At 52.3% G+C, this 27653-nt stretch overlaps 1 protein-coding gene across 11 annotated transcripts in view; it reads left to right on the top strand.

The window, feature by feature from the left end:
- ANKS1A (ankyrin repeat and sterile alpha motif domain containing 1A) overlaps window positions 1-27653 on the top strand; it is a 188068-nt gene that overhangs the window by 142585 nt on the left and 17830 nt on the right. For all 11 annotated transcript variants that reach the window (XM_079933764.1, XM_079933759.1, XM_079933763.1 and 8 more), the window contains 2 exons: window positions 14627-14693; window positions 19915-20021. In XM_079933764.1, the coding sequence (XP_079789890.1) occupies window positions 14627-14693; window positions 19915-20021 (174 nt within the window). The remainder of the gene's footprint in view (window positions 1-14626; window positions 14694-19914; window positions 20022-27653) is intronic.

The following is a 27653-nucleotide window of genomic DNA, read 5'->3' as shown; positions in this document are numbered from 1 at the left end:
TCCTGTACCTCAGTTAACAGTGGAGGTGAGAAGCCCAACCTGGGACCCCTGACCTTTGGCCTGGGACTCTCGGGGGCATCAGCAAGCCTCCTCTCCACCCTTTCTTCTCTCTGTAGACCCCCGGGCCCGGCACACCTCCCCAGCCTGCCTTCCCCACTCTGTCTCCCCCTTCTTTCCTCTTATCCCAGAACTCTGCGAGGAAGGGACAAAGTGGAAGTATTGCCCCAGCTTTGCTGCCTCTGAAGTAAGCACGCAGCCCCCTTTTCAATTGTTACTGCCTATCAAACAAGACAAAAACGGGAAACAAATAGCCAACAGTAGAGATGTTATGAAGTTATGAGAAATATTAAAAGTAATGGTTGTCCTGGGTCTCACGCAAACATGAGTAAACTCAGTCTTTCTTTGGCTCCTCTGACCGACCTTTCCCTCTCGATGTTGTCTTGACGCTGTATGTAGCTCCCACTCCTTTTCCGAAGGGCCCTCCCTCCTAGGCACACCCACAGCCCCTGGGGAACGGTCTTGGCTGTGGTAAATGCTTGCAGAACAGTTGGGACTGGTGGGTTGTGGTCGCTCTGGAATCTTGGTGCAGGCCAAGGCGAGAGATGGTCTTGGCAGGGTAGGTGGCCCAGGGGTCTCCCAGGGCCAGGATCTCACAGTGTGGAGAGGGGCAGTGTGGCCGTCTTTTCTGCCTTTCCTCTCCCGTGTGCAGCCTTTCATGTTCTTCCTGAGAAAGTGCATGTACTCTGTCATTGCAGCTTGCCAGACTCCCTTGCCAACAGGCCCAAGAGTGCAGGTCCCCAGGGCATTCCCAGAGCGGGCAGTCCCCACTGAGACTGTTTGGGAAAGGCTGTGTTCTTTCTGGTTGTCTGGTGTGGTTAGCCCATAGCCTTTTCATACCACTGCCCATGTAGGGAATGGGTTTTCTCAGGAGTCCCAGAAGGCATGTGACCTCGCCCTGCCAGCCTGATGAGAAGCGAGGGTTTGTTGCTCTCCCTCTACCAGTACTGTGTCTTCAAATGCTGGGGCTGTTCCGTGGCCTCCCATTTCCTCACCAGCCAAAGGGAGCCCTGTCCCTGAGCTCTGGGCTCAGAGCCTGTTGTGTTTCTTCAGGGCCATCGAGTTGTGCCCCTGTCCACTTGGCCAGGAAAGAGGGACAGGAGCCCATGTTGCTTAGGAGCACTGACGTGGGTGGCAAATTCTAAAGAAAAGCAAGAGGATGACAGCATTTAATGCAGGAGGCTGGTGGCCTCAGAGGGGCAGGGAAGGGGGGGCCTTGATCCAGGAAAGGCTGTGTTGAATTGGTCGTGTTCTATTTCCTGAACCAAGTGGTGAGCATGTGGATGGGTCATTTATTATTGTTGAAATTACAATATTATAAAATATACTCTTTGTAATTTAGGAAATATTTCATTTTTTTAAGAGGAAAGAACACAGTTCCTTGTGGTTGAGGTCATCACAGGGCTGATATGCAAGAGGATGTTGGCAGGAACTTAGTGACGCAGTGAGGATGCCATTGGAGGAATTTTAGGAGGAAAGATGCCACATAGCTGCTGGGAAAGCCACCACTTTCCTCCTCTCATTTCCTCTTTGGGAAAAATCTCAGATGGAAGAAAGATTTATGTCCTAAACAAATTCCTCCCTAAAAATCGGTTAAGATATAACCACTTTAAAAGCTCTTTGTGTGTTTTCCACTGGGTATTGACTAAGCCCGCCCAGTGCTCAATACCTGCTAGGAGCACCAGTGGGAAACACAAAAGAAGCGGAAGAGGCATGGTACACTTATGTCAAAGGACTGGGCGCAGTCCTTGGACCATATTTACATGGGCATGTTTGTGTTAGTACGGGACAGCCAGGCTGCCTCTGCTGTAAGGATCCTAAAACAGAAACCTCAGATGCAGTCAGTCCAAGAAGGGTGCTGGCAGGGCACCAGAGTTTATCGAACACTTGCTGTGTGCCAGCCACTCTCCCTGTGTTATCGCGTCTAATCCCCATCCTGTACCTCGAAGCAGGTGTTCTCATCCCCGTTTACAGACAAGGTTCAGGTAGGTTAATGTATTTCACCAAAGTTACAAACCAAGGGTAAAGCCTTCTTCTTGTTCTGACTTGGAATACTTTTTTATATTAGACCACATGGCGTGGAAGAGCACAGGTGACTAGAGCTGGACCTGGAAGGAATTATAGGGTGAAGATTTGGGGGCTGCAGAGGAGGCAGAGGCCTGCCAGGCCCAGGCGTGGGATCTCAGGAGCAGTAGGGACGTGGGTTGGTGGGAATGGTGGGCTGAGCAGTAGGCCCCACATCAGCCTGCAGCCAGGGTCAGGCATCTCAAGTTCGCTGTTGTCTGTACCCCTGAGCTCTGCTTTCCACCCGGAAAATAATTATCCTCCATGTACCTACCACTCCTGTGGCATATTTCCATGTGTCTTATCTTCCATGATTATATTTGGGGGATATAAGGATGCCATTTCCGTGATTTTTTGCACTGCCTTTTGGGATTGGGGTTAGGGCAGGGCACAGACTAGTTCCTAGCTCAGGTTTTTTGTTTAGGATGACCTTGGATGCTCTTGAGCTTTAGAACACATCTCTGAGACTTGGAGGACTCTAGTTGCTTTGCCTCCCTGCCCCATGGTCTGCCAGGGAAGGTAAGGGGACCAGGAGGAGGTCTTAGATGAAATGCCCCTTTGTCTCTGTGCTCCCAGCTGGAGATCTGGGTGGGCTGACGGCGGTTCCTGTTCACTACCTGCCAGGTGCAATGAGTGGAAGCTGGAAGTTTGACTAGTGAGAGGTGGCCTCTGAGGTGATAGCAGGTAAGAGCCCATGACTTGGCTCTGTAACCAGGAGCGATCACACAGCCTGGGCTGCTTGGCCCTGGGCCATGGCCGTGATGATCAGTGAAAGTATAAGGCACTGTTCAAACAGGAGCCACGATGAGGAAGAAGGAAGGGCTGGAAGTATGCTTCGAGTCACCTGGGATGGTTTTCCAGCCCTCAGCGGAGAGGCTCTTTAGGAGAAAGCAGCCAGAGAAGGGTTCTGTGTCTGTGGGAGTTTAAACTTATTAGATAATGAAAGTGGTTTGAGAATTCCTACATGCACAGCTTGGGGTATTGATAACAGAGGCGAGAGCTTATCAGACACTGCTGCCAGCTCCCCCAGGAGGCTTTTGACATGGCCAGTCAGGACTAGGGTTGTTTGGTTAATCACAAAACTCTTTTAAAGGAGGAAGTCATTTTTAAAAAGGATACAAACGTTTTACTTTAACTTCAAACGCATAAGTGAGCAGGCTAGTCTTTTGTGGAGCTGGGGCTTTTTCTTTCCATGTGGACCTGCTAATTTGGAGTTCTCTGTCCTATTTATTACATGAACCACATCTATAATATATGATTGATTTAAACTTCTAGATTGAGTTTCTTAAAAGCAAAGCTAGAATTTGGCCACTTGTGAAGCAGTCTGAGCACAGAATCCTTTTAGAAATTTTTATGGTTTATTTCTCCAACAACACAATTCAAGGGCACATTTTTAAAAAATGATCCTGTTATTGAGTCTCTTCGAAGCATCTACCAGGTTGCCACAGAAACAGCTTTTTGCACTTATTTCATCGCTTATGTAATGTTTAATTTTCTGTTTCCATCAACAAATACAACCATCTTAAACAGTTTTGGAAGTGATCCCAACTGGTTCTTGATGAGTAGAACCCTCAGCAGGAGGAAGCGGAAGACCCACAGGTGTGCCTGGGAGACTCCTGCCCGCTGTGAACATGGTTGGCGTTGGGCTAGTTACTGAGGGTCCGTCAGTTGAGTTGTTAACAGCTTGCAGGGTTGGTGTTCGCCCTGTCAGAGATGACCGTGCGGATTCCACAGCCTCCGCCTGTTTCCCCAGCTTTCTCTAAGGTGAGGGAATGGTGCCCACACCAGACTTCTAGCCCTCCCCTCTCCTCCCTCTCCTCTGTTTGGTATTGTCCGGGGTTCTGTGTGCTCCTGCTGAGGAGCCGCCTTGTAGAAAGGCGTCACCTCCCTCACATGAAACTTTTGCCCTGAATGGAGAAGCAGCCTCCAGCTGAGCATCCAGGAAGTGAGCTATTGTTCACGCAGCAAGTTCCAAACATTTTCTGCCAGAAGGAAGCCGTTTCCCTCTGGTCTGTCCTTTTAAAAAAAAAAAAAAAAGGAATCTGGGTTTTGATTAACTTGTTTTTTGGGTAGAATTCTGTTTCTTTTGGAACCAGATGAATGTGAATCATGAGGGCAAACCCCTTCTAAGCTCTGTAAGCTAAAATGAGCAATGGAGGGGGACCGTGCAGACTCCTTCTCCTGGCCTCTGTGGTTTTACAAGGGCTGCAGGTGTTTCTTGGTGTAAGGAAGGCTTGCATCTGCTCAAGTGGGTTACAGAGTGAAAACGAAATGACTTTTAGGCTCAACCCTGTTTTCTAAGGACTTAATTTAAGAAGGCACTTTCGTACCTCCTGCTGGGGCCCGGGGATGTGGCAGGGCCTCAGATCTCCCAGGAGCAGGGACAGACAGACACTGCTGTTGGATAAGGAGCAGATCTCTCCATCTGTGCTTATGGGAGCAAGAACCTTATCTTTCCTTCTAGGATGATGTCATCCAGCGAAGCCCATGTCTTTTAGGTGGTGCAGAGCTTGCTCAAACTCATGTCATAATAAATTAATTCCTCATTAGAGCTCTGTTTGGGAACCAAACACTTCACTAAGACTCTTTATGTGCTGTCTCACATCTTTATAGGAACCTCGTGTTGAGGTCTTCATTTTGCCTTTGAAGAAACTGAGGCTTTAAGAAGACAGGTAAAGTAATTTGCCTGTAGCAATGATTGCATGAGTAAGGAATTTTTTCACATTTTATAGAAAGGGAAATTGAAAGAGATGTTAAATGACTTATCCAAGGTTCCACAGCTAATTAAGTGGACTTTTTTTAAAGTGGATTTTGAACTCAGGTTTCTTATTTCAAAGTTCTCATTCTTTCCATCAGTGTACACTGCCTTTCCAATGTCCTCAGTCCCATGTATTTGAAATTCTACTCTGGGCTTTACTAGAGTAGAAGCTAGGCCCTAAATAAGCTGAATTAGGAAGATAATTAATCAGGCACTGGCCACATAGTTCTACTCCTGTGATCATGTTATTGAAGTTAAAAGTTATTTAACTTTTCTGATATTTGGTTTCCTCTTCTTTAAAGTGGGAGGAACTTTTTTTTTAATTTATCTTTGGCTGCATCGGGTCTTCATTGCTGTGTGCGGGCTTTCTCTAGTTGCCACGAGCAAGGAGCTACTCTTTGTTGCGGTGTGCTGGCTTCTCATTGCGGTGGCTTCTCTTGTTGTGGAGCATGGGCTCTAGGCATGCGAGCTTCAGTAGTTGCGGCACATGGGCTCAGTAGTTGTGGCTCGTGGGCTCTAGAGTACAAGCTCAGTAGTTGTGGCTCATGGGCTTAGTTGCTCCACAGTATGTGGGGTCTTCCCTGACCAGGGCTCAAACCTGCGTGCCCTGCATTGGCACGCAGATTCTTAACCACTGCGCCACCAGGGAAGTCCTCCCTGCCCCCCAGCTGGTTGTGAGGATGAACTGAATCGCCGGGAGGGCACTCAGGGGGTACTCAGTGCACGGCACCTGACTGAGAGAATTTCGCCCTGGAACCTGTCCACCCTGGAAGGCTGGAGTCTTAACAGTGTTGATCCCAAGTACTTTCCAAGGAGAAGGGTACCTTGCTGTGAGCACCTGTACTTGATTTTCAGGAAAGATGACCTCCTGAAGTAGGAAAGGGATAATTTTTTTTATTTGGCTGCGTCGGGTCTTAGTTGCAGCACACGCGATCTTCGTTGTGGCATGCAGGGTCTTTCGTGGCGGCACACAGGCTTCTCTCTAGTGGGCTTCTCTCTAGTCGCGGCGCATGGGCTCCAGGGCGTGTGGGCTCTGTAGCTTCAGCACGCGGGTTCTCTCGTTGAGGCACGCGGGCTTAGTTGCCCTGCGGCATGTGAGATTTTAGTTCCCCCACCAGGGGTTGAACCGGAGTCCCCTGCATTGCAAGATGGATTCCTAACCGCTGGACCACCAGGGAAGTCCCAAGGGATAATTGAATAAGCTCTTGGCATGGTCCACACACCTTTCCCTTGCAGTATTCTGAGGGTGGATTTGATCCCATTTTATTGATTTCAGGCTATAGAGCAGGGGTCCCCAACCCCTGGCCCATGGCCTGTTAGGAACCGGGCCACACAGCAGGAGGTAAGCGGTGGTGAGTGAGTGAAGCTTCATCTGCTTCTCCCCCATCGCTCCCATTACTGCCTGACCCCCCCCACCCCTCCCCACCCCCAGTCTGTGGAAAAATTGTTTTCCACAAAACCAGTCCCTGGTGCCAAAAAGGTTGGGGACCGTGCTGTAGAGGATACAAATGTATCCTGCTAGCCAAATGTCCTAATGTGCTCCTTGTCATGCTAAAGCAACTCACAGAGGGATCAGTGTCCTTTGAATCTGATTATATGAACCAGTTTCCCAGGGCCTGTTCATCCCTGGGAACACTTCGATAATTGAGTTTTCAGACTGTCAAGACTGGGGTTAGCCTGGGTTCCAGAATAGAGAAGGCCACACCACAGAGGAGCGGGGCTGAGAGCCCTTAACCCTGAAAGCTTAGTGACTCAGAATAATGGTGAAGTCAGCTTTCCCACATTCCTTTCTCTTTGTTTCCTTTGCCTATTGGGCATGTCTCTGCTTATTAGCATGTTGAGCAGAGTTCATTACAAATGATGAAGCTCAAACCAGTATTGATCTTACCATTTATTATTCTCTAAAGGATTTGATCCTGAAAGAGATTTTTGTCCCAGTATTTTATTCTGAAAAACTTCTAATGTACAGAAAACTTGAAAGAGACTTTTGAATAGTGAGCGAATGCCTATATATTCACTACCTAGAGCCTAGATTCTACATTTCGATTTTGCTGTACTTTATCTCATATCCGTCCATCCCATCAAAATATAAAATAAAATCCATTTTATATTTTGATGCATTTCAAAATAACTTGCAAACATCAGTACATTTCATCGCTAAACATTTTAACATGTATATCATTACTTAGAGTTTGGTATTTGTTTATAGTTTTGGGGGTGGGGATTTATACAAATAAAATGCATAAATCTTGAGTCTACCATTCCCTGAGTTTTGATAAGTGCATACGTTTGTGTGACCCAAATTCCTGTCAAGATACAGGAATATTACTATCACCACAGGAAGTTCCCTCGAGTCCCTTCCCAGTCAATCTTTACCCCTCCCCACCCCCCAGCAACTACTCTTCTGACATTTTCCCAATCCTGGATATTAGTTCTGCCTATTCTAGACCTTTATATAAACTAGAGCACATACTGGAATCAGTGCAGTATGTGCTCTTTTGTGTAAGGCTTATCTGAAAGATTTTAACTAGTGCTTTAAAATGAATTTGGGGGACTCTATCAACTTCATCTGTCCAACTTCTTCCTATTTCACAAGTTCAGAGATACTTAGGAGTGGCAGGCTGCAGGAAGTCTCTGCGCATCTGATGGTTACTGGTAGTGTATTTGCATCAAGCATATACAATTTTTTTTAACATCTTAAGTATATATAATTTGGTACTCAAAATTCTACATTTGTGTCCCCTGATATTACAAGGCAAGTGTTCCCCTGCAGAATCTGAGGAGCCAGTGGATATAGGACCCCTTTCTTTCTCTGGCCACACTGCTGAGGAAATCAATTCTGAGTGGATGCTTAGGGTGTTTTCTTTGGGCTCCTTTAATCCATAGCCGTACTAACAGTGCAGCACACTGTAGTGAAGTTCAGGCTGTGGAAGAACAGGACCAACAAGGGAAGGTTACTTGGAAATTGGTGGTGAAAGCAAAATTGAAGAAGGACCAAGAGGCAGGTTCCCCAGTGTTTGAGAGAACTGCAGCCTTTCTGAGTGGCTTCCTCCGCATTCCTACCCTCCTCACCCGAATAAGCCTGCTCCTGGACAGAAAGTAGATTGCGTAAATTGGACTAGAACCCAAATACATAATCCTCATTAATCTTTTAGAGTCTTGTCCCACATATTAAAGCCAGTACTTGGTGAATAACCTAGAGTTACGTGGCAGCAATAATAAGTTAATTGAAATCTAGGTCTCCCAACTATTTTTCTTCTTTCAGCAGTTTCTTGGGGCTTTGAGTTAAAGAGTGCTTGTATAGTAGGCTGTTCTAGAATGAGAAGGTCACTTGGCAGGTCTCGTCTACTTTCTGCCAAGTGGCAGGTCTGGGGCACGAGCATCGGTTAAGGAAAGGGCCAGCAGGTAGTTGTGGGGTGTGCGATGCTTTGGGGAGCAAGGCCGGTATCAGCCACTCAAGAGGTATGGGAACGATAAAAATGAGGAGGGAGAAGGGGAGTTAGAGACTTAGACTGAGGTCACGGGCTTCCAATCTCGGCCAGCGTAGCCTGGGGCAGCACACCTCGGGCTTTCATTTGAGCCTGTGTCAGAGACAGAAGGACAGAGACTTTTGAAACAAAACAGCTCTGTGGTCTCCCAGTCTCTTAGGAAAAGGGGGATTGAGATGGAAGGTGGCAGCATAAAGGGGATTCAAATGGGGATACAACAATAAATATGGTAAAGATCCAAGGTCGCCCCCAACCCCATGAGACTGAGACTAACCTTGCTCTGTGGAAAAGAAGTGATTCATTGTTAGTGGAGCTGCCTCGGAAGGGACAGCCCTGAGCCCGCTGGCAGATCTGTATTCATCCCCTGCTGTCTTCTTCCATCCCCCCACCCCGTCCCTCTCCTATAAATGCAGTTGACAAGGTTAGAAAATCAGGACAAATAATTTACTTCAATCCATCTTTGTCTTTCCCCAGGCCTTGTGCAATTCAGTATGTGGGGAGAGGGAACAAATAACTCAGACCCTGGTCGGTGACCCTTTTTCAAATGTGGGGAATCAAAGCCCACTCTAGGCTGAGGAGTGCCTGTCGGCCGCTGAGCCGCAGAAGACAGAGATGGTGATGAATTCTTATGTGCTCGCTGGGCCTGGGAGGCAGCGTCAGCAGCGTCAGGGTGCCTTGCACAGCCAAGGGGCCACCTCCAGTGTCGTCGGTCACCTGAGGGCAGGGGCTCGGGGCCTCTGGGGAGGTCGAGGAGGCGAGGGCTTGACCTGTGCTCCTGGGAATGGGGGGCGCTGTCCAAGCCGGGCTGTCTGGCCCCGGCGGGGGGAGAGGGTCTGCCTCCCTGGTCCCCGCCAGAGGGCAGGCTCGGCGCCCCCACTGAGAGCAGTGCCATCAGCGGGCTGCTGGGCGTCTAGCTGTGGGGTAGTGCTTCAGCATCCTCACCTGAAAAATGGGATGACACGTTTTCTTGGCAGTGAGTCGAGGCTCTGAGGGACTGTTGAGAGAAAGGGCCAGCTGGTAGTCGTGGGGGGTGAGGTCACTGTGCCAGCAACCCAGGGAGGTTGGAAAAAGATAAAAATGAGGAGGGAAGGGGTGTTAGAGAATCCAGACTGGGGTTGAGAGTGTTGGCTACCTTTCCCCTCTTACTGTATCAGTGAGGTGACTAGCCTGGCCTGGGCATTTAACAAATGGTAACTTGTTTGTTACCCGGCCCCTCCACGTGCCAGCTCTGTGCAAGTCACCATGTGGCCTCTTAAAGAAACAGTATGAAACGGGGATCTTACCTTTATTGGTCCTATAGTGTCTCTGGGACACACCATAAAACAGCTAATTGGGAAGTTACAGTGCAAGCACAGTGTGTTTCTGGGCCAGTAAAGTATTAATTGTTGGGGGTAGAGAAGGAGAGATAGATGGTGTCTCCAGCCCTGGTGGTACAGGCCCAACGGGACTGGTGTGTTTTCCATCTGGTGGCAGGGTCCTCGGGGGCTGATAGCTCCGCAGGCGGCAAAAGGGGGTGGGGGAGAGTGTCTGACGTCAGGCACCAAATTCAGTTGCCAATCAATTCCAGAAACATCTCCCTTCAGGTTCCCATTTGCCGCAAAAGAAGGTTGGAGAAAGGCAATCTCTTTCCCTTTCTCCTCTCAGGCCTCAGCTTATGACCAGACTGATTCCTGTTCCCCTGATGTTTTTGCAGTGAGAGCCCCTGAAAATGCCCATTGCTTCTCACTCGTGCCACCTCCTAGGAGGGAGGCTCCCCACGGGCCTCAGAGCCATGTTGCACCGAGGCTGTGGTTCTCCTTGGACCGCCTTTATCCAGCACACTTCCTGGGGCACAGAAGACCCATCAGAACCTAGGGAGGTATTTCTCCGCGCAGCAGCTGTCTTCTCCCCCCTGCCCCTGTGACTCCCAGTGTCCATGGAAAAGCCTAGTATGATCTGAGTTGCTCCTGGCAGCCAGGTTATGGTGACCGGAGTGGAGCCTCTCTGGATATAGAATGTCACTTCCCGTTGCCAGCCTGTGGGCATCCGGGATCCTGTGTTCCTAACAAGCAGATGGGAGAGGGCCTTAGTGGCAGGATTCCTAGTGTTTGGTTTTGGTTCTGTTTTTAGCCATACAGGGAACACATTTTATACAGCCCTGGTAGGGGGGGAAAAAAAAGTCTGAATGGAATAATTCTGAATACTTGCTGAAAATGGAATATTTCCAAGCATTTTTTGAATAGATGAGTCCATTATGGTGATAACTTTCAGGATTTACTTTACTAAACACAAATGTGAGCTGAGCTCTCTATAGAGTTCATGTGAAGCACAGTATTTTTTTTTTAAAGATTTTTTGATGTGGACCATTTTTTAAAGTCTTTATTGAATTTGCCACAATACTGCTTCTGTTCTGTGGTTTTTTGGCCCCGAGACATGCAGGACCCCAGCTCGCCTACCAGGATCCAGCCCGCACCCCTTGCATTGGAAGGCAAAGTCTCAACCACTGGACCGTCAGGGAAGTCCTGAAGTGCAGTATTAAAGCATGGCCATTTCCCATCTCTCTCCAAAAATGTCATGGATCCCAAACAACAGAAGAAGAAGAGAATGTTGAACTGTTCCCTTCTGCTACATTCCACCTGCATCTTCCCCTGACATTCCCCTGAGATGCAGAATGTTTCTGGGAAAGCAGCCTAATCAAATTGTTTTTTAACTCAAGCCTAAATGGTTAAACTACACGAAGTGTGTAGATCAGAACGGTATCTGTCTCCTATGACCGCTCCTCTGTGTCTAGACTGAAATGACCATATTCCCCCTTCGCTGGCTCTGGGCCCCCGGGGTGTGGCAGGGGGAGGTGATGAGGTCCCACTCCTCCCTGTGTCCACGGACTGGCTGAGGGGCTGGGTGGGGACCTGCCAGTCTCTGCCCGCACAGGCCCGCTTCACCGCCACTTCCCTCCTAGCCCTGTGCTTCCACCAAGGCTGGAAGGAGTCCTGGGTTGCAAGCTGTTGGAGAGCTCTCAGTTCCTCTATAAACTAGAATCTTCTCAGCTGGACTTGGCTACTGCCGTTCACAGAAAACAAAACACACTTTCTAGTTTGGATGACATTGGTTCTGAGAGTTCCCCGGCTAGCAGTTCCCAGCTGGCCTGCAGGCTGAAGCACCCAGGGGGCTGTGGCAGCTGAGCTTTTCACCTGAGGGTGACCCCTGGGGCAAGCAGGAGGGAACGGAGCAGAGAAGCAGCAGCAGCAGAGGAGCAGCAGCGTGTCCAACCCTGCTCACTCTGACTTCCAAAGGTCCTTTGGCAAAATGTCATGGGTTGAGCAGCCAGGAGATCCTGATTGGACAGGCCAGCCAGGGCTTTGGGTGTTAGGTGATTATGATGATAATGAAATATATAATGTAGGGCTTGACTTTATTTCAAAAGACACCTTGGAGTCACCTTCCATTTCAGTTTTTCCCACCCTGACACTCTGTGTGGCCTTGGGAAAACAGCTTTTCATTGTTGGCTCTAAGTAAATGTAAACTGCTCTTTGTCTGTCTGTCTGTCAGTTGCCTCTTTTACCATGAGCCAGGCCCAGGGGGAAGAATGGCAGATAAAACATGCTTGATTCCATCTGTCCTGGTGCTTGCAGTGGTGATTCTCCCACATTTACCCACTTTGGCCTGGAGGAGGCATCCAAAGGCTGGTAGAGCCATTCCAGGGATAAGGACCCAACCCCCCATGTAAGAAAACGTTTCCTCACTTTAAGCACCCTACTTTTCTCCTGTAAATGCAGAAAAGAAAAAGAAGGCACACCAACAGATACCTGTGGAGTGCCTGCTCGTTGCCCAGCTTTGAGGCTTCTGAAATCTGAATGTAATGACTGATGTGTCATTTAATGCCAGGTTGGGCCTTGCAGCCTGGTGGTGGGGGAGAGTTTAAAGAGCTGTCTTCATATATCCCTAAGCCTTTCCTGTGGAAGAGGAGATGAAGTGAGAAAAAATGTTTAAATCTGTAGAAAGACAAACGTTATAACTTGGAGCTTTATGCAAATAGGGTGAACTGACTGGGAGAGTTAGCAAGTGCCCCATCTCTGGAAGGTCTTTAGCAGAATTGGACATGGCATGGGAGTTGGGATTATATGACCTGTGAGGTCCCTGCTGCTAACTCAAGATTCTGTGCCTGGAAGGACTCCAAGAGATCACTAGGATATCTTAGAGATATCCTTGCACCTGGGTTCAAAGATGTATGTGAAACAGTATTCATTGTAGCACTGTTTAGAATGAGAAAAGATTGGAAACTCCACACGTGCCTGTCCGAAGACTGGTTCAATAAATTATTATATAGCCTTACACGGGATGACTATACCTCATCCATTAAAAAAAAAAAAAGATGTTCTTTATGAACTGTGGCAAGAACTCCAAGATGCATTATTAAGTGGAAAAACCAAGATGCAGAACAGCATATCAGTATGCGGGGTGGTGGAATACATTCATATATTTGCTTAATTGCAAATAGATCTGAGGGATACTTGAGAAACTGGTTATACTGGTTGCCTCCAGAGAGAAGAACTATAGGCAGCTGGGAGACGGGAGTAGGAAGGAGACTTTTCTCTGAATAACCTTTTGCCTGTTTTGAGTTTTGAATCGTGTGGATGTATTGTCAAAAAATAAATATAAGTAAAAATATGTTTTAAAACTTTAAAAATAAGTTTTACTAGGTCGGAGCACTGTGGACAACAGAGGGGAAGTGGGAAACAAGCTAACCTTTTATTGAGCATCTACTATGAGCCAGGTCTTTGGCCAGATGCCTATGTACATGATACTTTTAATCCACACAGTCCTTTATGGGAGGCAGTATCCACCCCCAATTTTATGGATGCAGCACTGCGGAGTTGCGGGGGTGGGGGAGAAGTACCCTCCTGGCTGGCTGGGTCGTTGCCATGTTGCACCTGAAATGGGCAGGGCCAGAGAAAGGGATGCTCTGGAGAGGGCTGGAGGGAGGGGGGCCTTTTCTTTAAGGGACACTGCAGACCTGCCGAGGCACTGCCTGCTTCTGATGCCGGCCTCTGGGCTGCCGGCCGATAAGTCGAGGCACACCCTCCGTTTGCTGCACGGGTCAGATGTGTTGTTTCCTTTGCTTTTGCTGAGCTCAGGGATGGAGTTCGCAGTGTGCATTAACAAGCAGTTAGGTGACTGCTAGAGGAAAAGACCTTCCTGTGCTCCCGGCTGCCAGGGGAGAGGTGGTGCTTACCCTGTGTTGTTCTGCCGGGTGTCAAAAGTGCTGCCTTTGCCTGCCAGCTGGAGGCTGGCTGGAGAGCTGTTATTTTTCTGACTGTCAGACCTGAGGCTCCTTACTTTCACTTAGAGGAAGAAACATCCAAGCCCTGGTACAAAAGGTCCTCTTTTCCTTTCTTTGGAAAAAGAGCAGTGAATGAGCTCATTACCACTGCAACCCAATTGGGGTTGGGGGGGGGCTCCTCCTCGCTGTCTGGGCCTGCCCCTAGCCAGGTTTCCGGGAGCAGGGGGCTTAGATCTGGCCCAGGGTGACCAAAGCCAGATGGCTGGGACAGGTGGTCCATACAGGGGGCAATGCTGGAGACATTTGGATGCTTTGAGACCAGCTCTCTCTGCTGTGGTCTAGAGGAAGGACAAGTATCTGCACCTCTTCTCCCCTGAATGCAGAGCTGCATCCAGGACTGACGGCCTCCAGGGATCAAATGATCCTCCATTCAGCGTTATGTGCCCATTCAGGTGCTCTAGAAAATGTCTCCACCCCTCAGAGCTGGCAGTCATGCAATAGCAATTATCTGTTGAATGCTTACGAATTGCCAGGCACTGCTCTAGGCGCTGGGGGTATAGCATGGAACAAAGCTGGCAAAGCCTCTGCCCTCATGGAATTTAGATTCTGGCATGAGCAGTGAAGGGTGCCAGCACTGGCCTGCTCTTGCACCCTCTGCCCAGTTTCCGCTGGGTCTGAAAGAGCTGGAGGGTGGGGGGACTGACATATAAATTGCCTTGGAAGGGAGGCTCTTGGGCGTTTCTAGCAGCTGAGCTCCGATTGTTACCCGCTCACTCCCTTCAGAGCTCGTCTTTAGACCCTACAGGGCTGTGGCCAGAGAAGAGCCTTTCTTGATCGGAGCACCGTGAGCTCTGAAACCTTGCAGGTTGGTGCTGGACCTTGGAATCGTCTGGAAGAGACCCGGAGGCCTACCCTGGTGTGCGCGCTGACGGTGAGCCGGCGATGTTTGACTCGAGCCTGACAGCCTTTCCTTTTTGTTCCTCTTTTCTTCCATCTCAGATTGAGAAGATCATGAGCTCTATTGGAGAAGGGATCGACTTTTCTCAGGAACAGCAGAAGATCTCAGGTATGGAACCAAGCAGCCGTTTTCCCCATGGAGCACCACCCTCTGGGTCCCTTCTAGCTCAGGTTTTTCTCTGACACAGAAGACAGACATTTGGGGGGTGAGAGAAGTCAGCCTCAGACCACGTCACTCTCTTACAATTTGGAATCTCATGTGTCCACACAGCCCATCTAGCTCTTACTTTAGGAGCCATGACTCCTTTTACATAGTGGAGGGGAAAATATACAAATTGAATTTTAGGCTGTCTATTAGGAAGCCCTTTTATAAAAAGTGAACGATTGTCAGTTATTCATCGTTGTTTTCATAAATGTAGGCTTTCTCTGATTGGCTTAATGTGGAGTGCTCCTCGTGTTGGTCTCCCAGCTTCCCAGGCGGCTCTGGCACTACCTCTTCATGGGCACGTGGCTTTCGTTCACCTGATCCATGGCAGCGGCAGAGCGCTGGGGTGGACTGTTCAGCCTGTATCGCCTGGAAGGGTTGGCTCTGCTGTTTCCTCCTTGTGTCTGTTTCTCCACTTTTCCATTTACTTAGACACTCATCATTTTTACTTCAGATCACTGTTACTTGGGGTATTCTTTTCATCTCAAAGCCCTACAGGTGAGGCCTGCCTCCATTTCCTTTGTTTGAAACAAAGGAACTAGGGAGGCCATACCTGAGCCGTTTTTCTTGGTAATAGAATTATGGTTGTGTTACTTGCTCAGGTGAGGTGACATCTTAAAGGTGCATCCCAGAGCACCTGTTGCACCCCCTCCCCCAAGCATCTGAAGACGGAACTGCCACCAGTGCATCTGGGCTGAAAGCAGCTTGGGACCCTGGCCTCTTCCCCTTATTGGGGAAGTGCCTCTCTGCCCTGAAGGGGTGGCTTCCTTGTTCACTTAGGAGGCTCCATCCAGGATTGACCTGTAAGCCCTGAGTGACACCTCTAGTTCCTCCATGGGCCTCTGGCCCTGGCAGGAAGTCTGAGGGATGGGGGCAAGTATGCACGTCAGGGATAAAGTTGCTGCTGAGGCCATGGGGCTTGTGGAGAGAGCATGGGCTCTGGAGCCGCAGCCCTGGTTCACATCCTGATTCTAGATACCTGTGTGTCCAGGGCGAGTCGCTTACTCCCTCCGAGCCCGCAGTTTCCCATCTGCAACATTTGGATATAGTACTTCTCTCTTATGTTTGTTAAGAGTGAGTAATATATACAAACACTTGAGCTAAAGAGGTACTCAGTAAATAGTAGTTATGCTCATTTTTCTCCAGGAAGTGATTACTTTCTCATATCGACAAACCTGGAGAGGAGGGGCGTCTGCCCCCCTACCTTGTCTCCCTCCACGCTTTTTCCCACTGTGTTCCTGGAGACACCCCCCTTCAGCCCTGTTTCCCTGGGCTCTAGCAGAGAGGGTCCGCTTGGGTTGGGCTCATCTTTGCCAGTCTTGGATCATGCTGAGGGTCTGCACAAGTGGCTCTTCTGGCTAAGAGTTTGTGGCTCTCTTTCCAGGCACTTGCCTACACGCAGTCCGGGGAGCTTTCCTTCTGTTGTGGTTTGCAGGCTTTTACCAAGAGCGTGTGTTTGTTGGGAATAGATGTTCAGGACTGAGACGAACACTGTTGCCATGTGCTTTAGGGGCAGCAGGTATGGGTCTGATGCAGTCAGCTTTTGTGAGGCTGCTCTCTGCTTCCCTGTACCCCTCTGCATCTGAGGAGCCTACATCAGTTGCATGTGCTTGAGAGATTGGGGCAGAATCAGGCCATTACCTCCTGGCTTTGATAAAGCAGGAGATGTGGCAGCCCTTCTGGAAAACACTCTTCTGGAAGAGCCCTTCTTCTTGGAGCTGGTGACACTGAGCCCTTTCCTTGCCCTGTGGGCCCCACTTTCCAATTCTCGCCCCCCATGAACTCATGTGAATGGCAGGAGTTGGTCCAGCTACCCCCCTAGGTTTCTGGATCCCAACACACAGTTTTAGCAGCATTGAGTTGAGCCATCCTCCATACCCCAGCTTAGGAAAGTCGAGGGCGGGCACAGGAAGGTGGCCATGAGCAGAGGGTGCGTCCACCCGTGCTGCAGAGTCCCAGCTCGCAGTATCCGCATGGCGGCCAGGCTGTGAAGGATGGAGAGCGTGGGCTCAGGCCTGCCTGTGACCTCTGTCTTCTGTCTGATGGGTCAGGAGGGGGCTCTCCCCAGGACCTCGGGGAACACCAGCCGTCCGCTCAGACCAGAGCAGATTTCTTGTTTATTCTGAATGATCATTGTCAGAGTTCATGTTGTCCTTGGGCTTCTGGATCTAGGAGAAGAGGCCTGGGCTGTGGGGTTGCCATCCTGGGAGGAGGAGCAGGCGTGCCAGCCAGCAGCCCTTAACTAAGCCCTTAACTAAGCTTAATGGGATTGCCTGGTGTGACTGGTTTTGCAGAGGGTTGTGTCCTGAAGTGCCCCAGTATGGCACTTGAATCTCACTCCTCTTTTGGGCTGTGGGCCTCCTAGTGGCCAGCTCTGGAGCTGGTTACCCGTATCCTCAACAAGCATGTTTTACAACTCATCCCACTGTCTGGAGTCCAGGGAGGGCGAGCCTTCCCCCTGGCCTGGGCCACTCTGGCTGCTGTCATCAAAGACCTGTTCTTTCTAGCCAGCAGAAGAGAACGCTTGATTGTCTCTTGCTGAAGCCAGCCGTTTAGCTGTTGAGTAGCTGTTAAATGCAGGCTCCTCTAGGAGCCTGATCTCCCAGCACACAGAGCCCCTTCTTCACCAGGGCCACCAACAGCCTGTTGGGCTGCAGGTGCCTCCCAGCACGTTTACAGGGTGACACGTGGTCCCTGGGTTTGTGTCTCTGTACATGTTACCGTTTTTGTCTCCTCAGCTGTACTGGGGGTTTGGTCCTGGTTTCCCCTTGTCCTTGGTACCTCTCCTCCCATGTCTTCCTCCGCCAGAGAGTGAATGGCCTGCCCTGGGCCTGGCACTTCTCTGCTGGGCTCTGACGGCCTGGAGAGAAGTCTCTTCCCAAGTTGTTTGGGGCGCTCACCTGAGGACTATTAGTTGTAATGTCCTTATTTTGTCATCTGTTTTTGTGATACTGCGCCGCTTATCTGCCTGGCAGAGGCACAATCATTCCTGAAGTGGGGGCGGGGGTCACTTAACCCGTGGGCTGTGCCCTCAGGACAGTGTCCCTCCTCTGTCCCCTCTCTGGCTGTCCTAGAAACTATCGGCCAAAACTACAGAACTGTTCCTTCTCTATTCTCTCTGATAAGCTGTTTCCAGCCCCTGGAGCTGGAGGTAAAGTTTGGCCATCTCTGCCTTTTGTACGCGTGTGTATTAGGCAACAGCAGATATTGGAAAATCTGTCCTTTTGCTCCGATGCTGGTGCTGCTGTCTCCTTCTCCCTCGGTGGCAGAAGCAGCAGCTTCTGCTGCGATGTCCGATCCCTGATGTATTTTCCTGAGTGTGGAAGGGAGGAGGGTGGGCAGGGGAGGAGGGGGGGAGGGCCAGACGTTATGAGAGCGAGCAAGAACTGTGGAGCCGGCAGCAGGCAGCGTGAGAGCCCAGGAGCCTTTAGACAAAGCATTCTGCTGCGGTTCTGGACACGCACACATCCACCAGCAGCAGGCCGGACCACGGCTGCCCAGCCGGGGGATTACGAGCAGGAATGAATCAGCAGCCGGGGGACACTGACATCAAGGGCATACAAGAGCCCACCACTTAGGTTCCTGGAGCAGACGGCCCCACTCCAGGGCAGGGGAGCTCAAGCAGCCCCCAGACTCGGCATCTCGCAGTGCTGCTGCAGTGTGCATTGGGACCCTGACCACCATCTGTTCAGCAGAGGACAGAGGAGAGGGGGAACCTGGGACAGTGGGTCACCAGGGTCTCCTAGACAACCAAGCCACTTGGCCTTGGCCTGCCTCAAGGGGCAGAAAGTGCCGGGAACAGCATAATGACTTTCACCGTGTCAGGAGTTCTCCGGAGGTGATGTTTTTATAGTTGGTTCTTCTTTTTCCTTCCTTGCACCTCTTCTCCCCTTTTTCCTTTTTTCTTCTTTTATCTGTTCTTGCCCACGAGAACTGGAGAAGTAGGTGGGGTTAAGGCTCAGAACATCCAAGGTCTGCCCGGAAGGGCTGAACTTTTTTCCTCCCTGCACCAGCATGCTCCCCTGTCCTACCTGAGGAGGGAAGCAAATGCGTCTCCTCCCCTCCCTGCTCATCCTCAGAGGAGGACAGCAAGCTCCGGAGACCCTGGGAAGACAGTTGCTGTCTTTATCACTCAGCCAAAGAGAGAGCAGCGCAGAATGGGAATAGACTTGAGCCACCACAGCTCAGCTGACGGAGGACCGCTTCCTTTCTCTCTCCTTTATTGGGCTGGGCTTTGTCTTCTTTAGCCAAGAACTGGATCTGCCCGCCTGCTTTCCAGCCGAGCAGGCAGGCCAGTCACCGGAGCAGCCAGCCACCGTCGGAAGAGGAAGATGAACGCCCAGCCCCCGCCACACAGCCCCGCCCGGGAAGGCGGCCCCGTGGACAGCGGCCTGGCCGGGGAGACGCCCCGCTCGCCGGCAGTCGGAGTCTAGCTGGGGACCCGGCTCCCGGCCGGAGCTCCGGCCCATGCGCGCGCGCGCGCCCTCCCGCACGCACCGCGCCGGCTTGAGCCTCTGAGCACGAAGTGCCGGTGGCCATGGTTTGCTTGTTCCGGGACTGCTGGGGAAAGACAAGTAAAAGTCTCCTTTCTCCCCGTGCCGGGTTCCTGCTGCTTGTGTTGCATGCGCTGGCTCCCCGTGACCGTGAACGGAGTCCTCGCTGTGGTCGCTGTGCCTGTGTCCCTCCACTGCATGAAGAGGCGCGCTCGCACCTGACCGGCCTGTGCTGCAAGGTCGCGGGACTTGTCCCTCGTCCCTGGCCCCTTCTGGTGCCCGTGGGGACAGACTTTCTGAAATACCTCCGAGGAGGCGGACGAGCGCCGACCCCGGAGAGCGTTGGGGCTTGGCTCCCCTGATCCCTGGGCAGCGGCCGTGCAGGTGCTGCAAGGCCCCGGAGCAACAGGACCCAGGGGGGTGCGTGAGTGGGCCGTGGCCGCCCGGTGCCCTTGGTGCACCCACTGAGGAGGGGCCGCGGGGCCACCGCTCTCCCTCCTCTAGTACGGAGTGTGGCTGCTTTATGGTAATGACTATGATGTGGCAGTGCCATCTGTCTTCCTCTGAGTGCCGCTGCTACCGCCTCAATGGTTTTTCCCTTTTCAAGCGTCTGCCGATTCCTCTCTCGTCAGGTTCGCGGCCGCCGGAGCAGAGCGTCGGGGAGTGGCTGGAGGCCGTGGGGCTGCAGCAGTATGAGAGCAGGCTGCTTCTCAATGGCTTTGACGATGTCCGCTTCCTGGTGAGTGTCCAGGCCCCGGGGGAGACGCTCCCTGCTGCCCAGGCCGTGCTAGAGTTGGAAACTGTACGTAGATCTTTGTCTCGGGGAAGAGGGCGCTGCATGGCTTAAACCCGGGGCGCTCAGCTGAGTGTCGCCTGCTTCCTCAGCTCCGCTCCGGACACGGCCCTGTGGGGAGAGCTCTGCAAGTTTGCGTCCAAGAAGGCGTGTCTCTGATGCACCCATTGGCCCCATCCCGGCTCTCTTTCAAACACCAGGCAGTGGGTGGCTCCGAGAATTGAGGTGCACGAGACAGCCGGGTCCCCCTGGCAACTCCCCTTCCTATCTCAGCCGGACACCAGAAGTTCCCTTTGTTCCCCGAAACTATGCCATGGAGCCCAGAGTCACTGAAGCCGGGAGCCTGGTCTCCCTCAGGAAGGCTGAGTGTCTGGCGGGGCCATGGCCTCAGAGGTGGCCCAGACGAGAGGCTGAGCTGGGGGTGGGAGGGATTGCTTCCTTTTCTGAGCTATAACTTTGCGCGCTCTTCTTGCAGAGCACAACGGCTCAGAGAAAAAGAAAAAAACCCAATGTCTTTTCTCAGGCTCCCTGTGGAGTAGGGGCCTGGCTGGGACCCTGGGCTCTGGATCCAGTGCCCCCTGTGTCAGTCCAGCAAGCAGCTCAGGGTGGGCTGCCCGTGACCATCCCTCTCCTGGAAGCCCTCCCGAGATGTCCTCATGGGTTGGGTCCGGGCTTTGGCTCCGGCTCCCAGGCAGCCCCGGCTGCCCCAGGGCAGGTGTTGAGTGCAGTGGTGACGACAGAGCTGACACGTCTTGTTAGTGCTCTGTGTGTGGGCAGTTGTGGGACAGTGGTTTGCATGTATCCACTCATTGACTCTCCCAGTAGCCCTGAGATGCAGAGCAGTGGAGTGTCTCACTCACACCCACAGCTCTGGGAATTGGTGGGGTAGAAACGTGCGCCTGGCACCTGGGTCCGGGGGTCCTGCTCTAACCACCGTTCTGCACGGCCACTTTCTTACTCAAGGATGAGGGGAGTGGGAATGGAACCATTCATATGCTTTAAGTCGCCCTGTTGCACGTGTTATGTCAGGAGCTGGTTTGAGGCTCCTCCTTGATTCCTGGCGGGCCTATCCCCCACTCTGACAATTCCCGGAACACAGTCCCGAGTGGATGCTGAGTTGCCTTCAATCCCTGAAGCAGACCTCTGACCCCCCAGCTCCCTCGCTGCCATGGTTGAGGGGCGGTGGTCGGTCAGCCCAGAGCTCCCCCGCCCTCTCCTGTCCAGAGTGGGTCTCTGTGGGCTTCTCACCAACAAGGTGGCATTGGGTGCCTCCTGAGTAGAGGGCCACCCAGGGAGCTGGCCTGGGGATCCCAGGGGGGCCCTGACTGGGACCGCTCACTTCACCTGGGCCATCTCCATCCTCAGGGCAGACAGCGAAGGCTGCTGCAAACCACCTTTCCAGAACCAGCTTCGGGCCAGTTATTTTTCAGCTTTTAAAAATCTTAGGTTTTAAAATAACAATTTTTTCTAAGTTGAACTGAGTATATTTATAGTTGTTATAAACTAATCCCTGGCTCACCATGTTCTTTGGGGAAGGCTGACAAACCCAAGGTGGAGGTGGGGGTTCAGCCAGTGAGTGAGGACACTTGGCCCTTGGTGCTGGGTGTTGAGGGGCCTTCCCTCTCCTAGCGCTGGCCGTCAGATGGGCAAGGGAGGGTGGCTGTGGATGTCACAGAGTGTCCCCTCCCTATGCTTAGGAATCGTAGGGGCTGAGCTCTTGACTTCTCACCCCTCCTTCTGCTAGTTTGGAAAGGCTAAGGTTCCTAAGCCTTGAATATCAAGACTCCTTTAAAAGTGCTTCCCTGTCACCCCTGTGCTCAGATCGGAAAGTAGCTGGGCGGGCCCTGGGCCAAACATCCATGCAAGATGCAGGGCCTCTGTTAGAACGCGTCTGTTTCTATTTGGGAAGGGCACTCATTGAGGGAGGCCAGCAGCTCAGTTCTTCCAGGGCCTTCCAGGCCTCTCCTGCTGCTCTGGGTGCAAGCTGTTCCTCTCTCTCCTCTCGGTTCTGGAGGGGCAGCTGGCAGGTGGAGTCCGTGCAGGAAGGAATGCTGATTACACCGCAGCCTAGCCTGTCCGTTCTCAGACCTCGAGTGGCCTGAGTAGCCATGCAAAGTATCCTGGGTAATTGCATGTAAGTTGCCAGATGGACTGCAAGGCTAATTAAGTTTTAGCAACCAGAAAAAAGAGGAAGAAAACACACAAGAAGGGAGCATTTTTGTTTAGAAACATTCCCTCCTTGCATATGGTATAACTTACATCATGTTAGCTGTGGTATTATCCCCGTGTGGTTTGGTTTCCAATAGGCTGTAAATGTTTCCCTTAGTTTTGAAATACGCTGGAGACTCTTCTACAAGATGCACAAGTGGCTCCCAGGAAGCCATCCAGACTCTAGATGTAGAGGAACATCTGGAAACTGATGGCTGCTATGGAATCTCCCTGTGGCGGGCTCCTCCGAGCTGTTGTGGGAGGAGTATAGGGCATTTGAGGGGGGTCGCGCAGCTCCCTCTCAACGTGGAAGGGACTTTAACATCGTGTGGTCTCATCATCCCCTCTGTGCCCGAATCCCCTCCAGATGAGCTCTGCCGTGATGTTTTCCCAGTAACAGGCTTCTCCACCTTACAAAGGCATAGCCCATTCACTCTCTGCATTGCTTGGGCTGGTTTAGAGCATTCTTTATATTGAGCCAAAATCTGTTTCCTTGTGGCTTCTGTCCATTGAACCAGGTTTACCTTTTGGGGCCACACAGAACACACTTAAGCCCATTAGAAAATTGAAGACCTCTATCACGGCCTCCTGGGTCCTATCTTGTCTAAGCTCAACACCCTCTTTCTCTTGGCTCTTCCTCCTGTGATGTGATGACTGAGCTGGACCAGCAAGGATTGCACCTTGAACTTTATTCACACCCTCTTGTCTGCAGGCAGAAAGGGCCTCTGATTTGCACAGGGCAGGGGCAGGGCAGCGTGGTCTGCCAGGTGCTCGCTCCCAAGGCTGACGGGACTGACCCCAGACCCTGGGAGAAGGGACGGGGAATCAGGCTCACACATCTGCCGGCCAGCTCACCACACTGGCTCGTGCATCAGAGCCAGTTCCATTTTTTTCACCACAAATCTTGTCCACAGGAAATGGGCTTTCTCTGGAAAAGGGAGGAAATGCAGTTAATCAGTGCGGAAGGAAGGTGATTTGTGGTTGGCAGGTTTTCAGCTCACGCGTGCTGGTGCAGGTCTCTGTATCTGGGACTCGGCCTGTCCTCCCTTTACGGAAGTGTTCATTGAGTAAATGGCGGTGCTTCTCACGCTGGGGTATGATGTGGACATTTAAAAAGGTTTTTAAGACTGTCTGATGTGGAGAAACATTCACCTTGGAGTGTTGAGTGAAGAAATTGAGACACAAAAATCCATGTGCAACATGACCTTAATTTTCAAAACAAGAAAACATCTAGAGGTGCAGGGAGTGAGCCAAAATGTTTTCCACAGTCAGTTATCTCGGGGATTATGGGTGGCTTCATTTTCTTTTTTTTGGAGTGAAATAGATTTTCTGCTATTTTCTGCTAAAATCATTACGAAATGATTTCCATTCATTTCTTACAATGAATGGATCTGAAATCAGAAAAGCAGATAATGTAGGAGCCTTAAGGAACTTGACAGATGAGCTGGGAGAAGGTAGCACACAGCGCGATAGTAACAACAGAGCGGCCGAGTGTTAAGTGCTGCCGCAGGGAGGAGGCCCTGCGCTTACCCAGGGTTCACCGCCTGCCGGGCACTGAGCTGGCGTCCAGCCCTGGGGCAGTTGTCCATCAAGTCGCAGACAGGGCCGCTGGGGCCCAGAGGGTGGAGGCACTGCCAGGAAGTGGCAGAGCTGGGACGCTAGCCCAGATCTGTCCAACTTTGAACCCCTGGGTTCTGCTTGCTGTCCTGAGGGTTTTGTAGAGGCCTGCAGGACTTGGAAAGACTCCAGGGAGAGGCCCACACTGTCTGTGGTGAGGGGAATCTGGCTCGAGGTGCAGAGAAGGGCAGGGCCCTGACTGGGCAGCAGAGGTGGGCTGGGCCCGACTGCGAGGAGCCTCGAAAGCATGCTCTGGGGGAGCCCCGAGGTCTCTGAGCCCTGGGCCTGGGAGGCGGGGTCCTGTGGCTGTGCCCTCCCCAGGCAGAGCTTCCCGGGAGTCATGGTGCCGCTTGACAGCAGGGTGGAGTGGAGAGCAGGCACGTGGGAGGTGGTCGAGGCTGGGTGTTGGACAAATTGAAAGCGGAAATGAGTCTGGCAGCGGGTTCGGGATGGGCTGGAAACAGAGACTGAGCCGGCAAGCCCGCTGCCTCTTAGGGGCAGCGTCGGGGAGGCCTCGTGCTCCTCCCATCCATTTATTTCTTCACAGGCTTCTGCCACATGCAGGCAGCCTCCCCCTGTTTTCCTGTCTGTTTCTGAGACTGTGCCAGCTGGTCCCACGAGTGGGAGAGAGATGGCAGGTGAAAAGGACCGAGGCCTGCAAGAGCTAAAGGCATAAGCTTGGCAAGGAGGTCCTTCTTTATTGGCTTCCCTGAAGCTTTCCAGCCAGGTCCCCAGACCCCCGAGCTTCCCTTCCTGCTCCTGTTCCCCAGATTAGCCGCACTTTTCAGCCCCGGAAGCCGGCTTCATGTGTGCAGCCGGCTGTGCCCTTGGGTTCCCGCCCTGGCTCCCCACGCCCCCTCCTCACCGCAACCCTCCGATGTCCCTCCCTTTGTCTTCTTTCCTCCCCGTCTTCAAGGGGCCGCTGCGGGCACTGCTGTCAGGTTGCCTCCCCGCCTCGACTTCTCTGCACCAGCTCTGGCCCATCTCTGCAGAGCACTCCGGGAGCTGACTGCTCAGTGGGGTGTGGGTGTGGTAGGGGTTCCTGGGCCCCAGCGTGTAGCAGGGCCTGAGAGGGAGAGCTCCCTCAGCCGGGTCATTGGAGGGGCGGTGGAGCTAAGGCTTTCAGAGGAATGTTCTTAGACAAGTGTGGATCCTGCCTCCCGGACTAAATTCTGTGGTCACTTAAGAACTTAGCTCCGCAGTGTCCCAGGAGTTGAGGTGGTTCCTCGTCTCTGCTGGGCCCTTGAACCTTGAGACGAGAGCCAGGCTCCCTTTGGACCCCTTTCCGGGCGCGTGTGCTCTCTTGCTCTCCCTGGAGTTATTCAGAGCGACAGCGGCTGGAATTATTCAGCATCCAGCTCTACGTGCCCCCGGTGCTGCTCTGGCCTTCTCCAGTCCCCTTCACAGTGGAAGGGAGTTTGAGAACTATTTGCATGTCTGTCGATTTAACTAACTGCACCTTAGGATGGAACTGGACTGGTGAACACATCCTGTTGATGTAGCTTCCAGTTGCTGATATCCCAGCGTGAGCAGCAGCAGGGGGTCCCGTGCTGGCATCTCAGCACGTCCGTTGTGTTTGGTTAGTACACGCCCCCCCCCCCCACCAGTGTACAGGTGCAGCGGTGCAGGGGGCAGAGCAGTGGGGCCCGTGTGTCTCTGTCAAATGTCAGTTATAACTCAGGTGTCCCCGGGCATCCTTGAAGCCCATCTGTGGACTCCTGGGGTCCATGGACAGCACTTTCAGGACTCTGGGATTAAGTCATTGGCTCCAGGCTGCTCCTCAAGCAGACAGCTGAGCTGTGGCTGGAAGCTGGGTCTCCTGGGCCCAGAGCAGTGCCTTCGCCTCCCACTCTGGTCCCCATGCCCCCCTTTCACCGGAAGATGCTGAGACTGGGCCACAGGCTCAGCACATCCTTCAAAGTCAGAGCCAGTGGGCTAGGCCAGCGCATCACTCGAGGTGCCCGTCGGGTCAGGCAGACCATTCCATCCGCCCACTCTGTGTTGAGGGCTGTTCTGCAAAAGGCTGGCAAAGGAGCTGGTGGGGCCCAGACCGCAGTAAGCTCTTGGCACTGGCTTGGAGCTACCGGAGCCCTCTGGACCTGCAGCTGCCGCCACCACCACAGGCCAGCAGCAGGCGTTCTTGCCCTCCACCCTCAGGGAAGGGCCAGGCCCGCGGGCAGCTGGCTGAAGCCACAGTTAAGGAAACTGGATGGGGCAAACCTTAGGAAAAAACACGGGGTTCTAACTACTCGCACTGAGAACCAGCTGAGAGTCGGGAGACCTGGGCTTCCTCCAGGCGCCCCTGTATGATTTGGGGCAAGTTGCTCTGCTCCCTCCCCGTCTGTCCCTGTCCCATGGAATCTCATTTGACTGCTTCCTTCTGCACATAAGCTCTGAAGGGGGCACAGTGTTAGCTGTGGTGACACACAGCAACGATCGAGACTGACTGTGGCCTTGGCCGTGTGTGGGAACGTAAGGTGGTGATTTCTCTGCAGCGGAAGCAGAAATCAGCTTTGTCCTCAGATCCATGAGGTTAAAGCCTGCTTTGGGTGGTCTCGGATCCAGGCCCTTTGACTCTGGCTGACCTGGGCTTGGCTAGTCTGCACTGGTGATTTGGGGGTGAATATGGCATCTTGACCTCAGATGAGGCCTCAGAAAGGCAGGTGTTTGGGGGTGACGAGCAGCAGATGGATGGAAGGATGCTGCTCCTGGTACAAAGAGAAGGGGGACACTGGGGACCTGCCTGGGAGAACAAGGGTCACGAGGGGTGTTGCCTCCCTGAACGCAGGAGGAGAGCCGTCCCTGACAACCCTTCCCTTGAGACTGACAGGGGAGAGGGGTCTGGCTTCTGGAACTAGGAGCTGGTAACATTCGCACTTCATCCTTGTCTTCTTGGAACCAGTTGCTCTCTGTCACCATCGAGTTCTATCTCTCCAGCTGAGGACATGGCTGGGCCGGGTAGGGGTGGGAATCGTTAGGAGAGCAGGGGCTGTGGGTCAAGCCTGAGCTGCTCCTGTTACTGAGGCTGGTGAGCTTTTTATAAGGCCACCCGTGAGCTGGGGGAAGGTGTCAGTTTGGGAAGTTCTATGACCAAGTTCCAGGGAGGCGGGAGTCAGCTGGGCCAGGCAGCGGTGAACAGGTGAACACAGGAGGAGCCAATGAGCGCCGGTTCCTGTTTAACCTGGACAGGCAGGTGGCTTTGTTCCTGTTTCTAAGGTTCTGACTTTGTAGGGGATCTGAGCCCAGTTCTTATCCTTTATACCACAGCTGCCTTGTGTGGGGCACATAAAGCCCTCAGCCGCTGGAGGAGTAGACACGTGATGCTTCGGGGAGCATGGCTTCTATTTTCCATCATTATTAAGATTTTTAGGCCACAACAGTGACAGCAGAGCCCTGCCCCTCCTTGCTTCCTCTTCCCTTTCCCAGTGCTCCTTCCCACTCTCCCTGGGCCGGCCCGGGTCTGGGGCTATGGTCTGGGCGAGGAACACTCGTGTGCTCACCCCTCTCCCTCCTGGCTCACCCACCAGTGTGCGCGTGTGGTCACTGCAACCCCGGCCTGGGAAGGCAGTCCTGGCTCAGGCCAGGGTCCTGTGCCATGTTCAGTGACCCTCCCCCCAGATGACGATGCCCACAACAACTCCGTCATTGTGGCCAGTAACATGTTCTGGGGATGGTAGAAAACTACGTGCAAAGGAGGAGCCAGAATGTCCAGTGGCGGGTGAGATTATGGGATGCCCAGGAACTAGAGAGTGT

Source organism: Stenella coeruleoalba (genome assembly GCF_951394435.1).
Source record: "Stenella coeruleoalba genome assembly, chromosome: 10".
Taxonomy (NCBI): Eukaryota; Metazoa; Chordata; class Mammalia; order Artiodactyla; family Delphinidae; genus Stenella; species Stenella coeruleoalba.
Note: the sequence above shows the minus strand (reverse complement) of the source record. Positions and strands in the feature narration are given on the sequence as shown.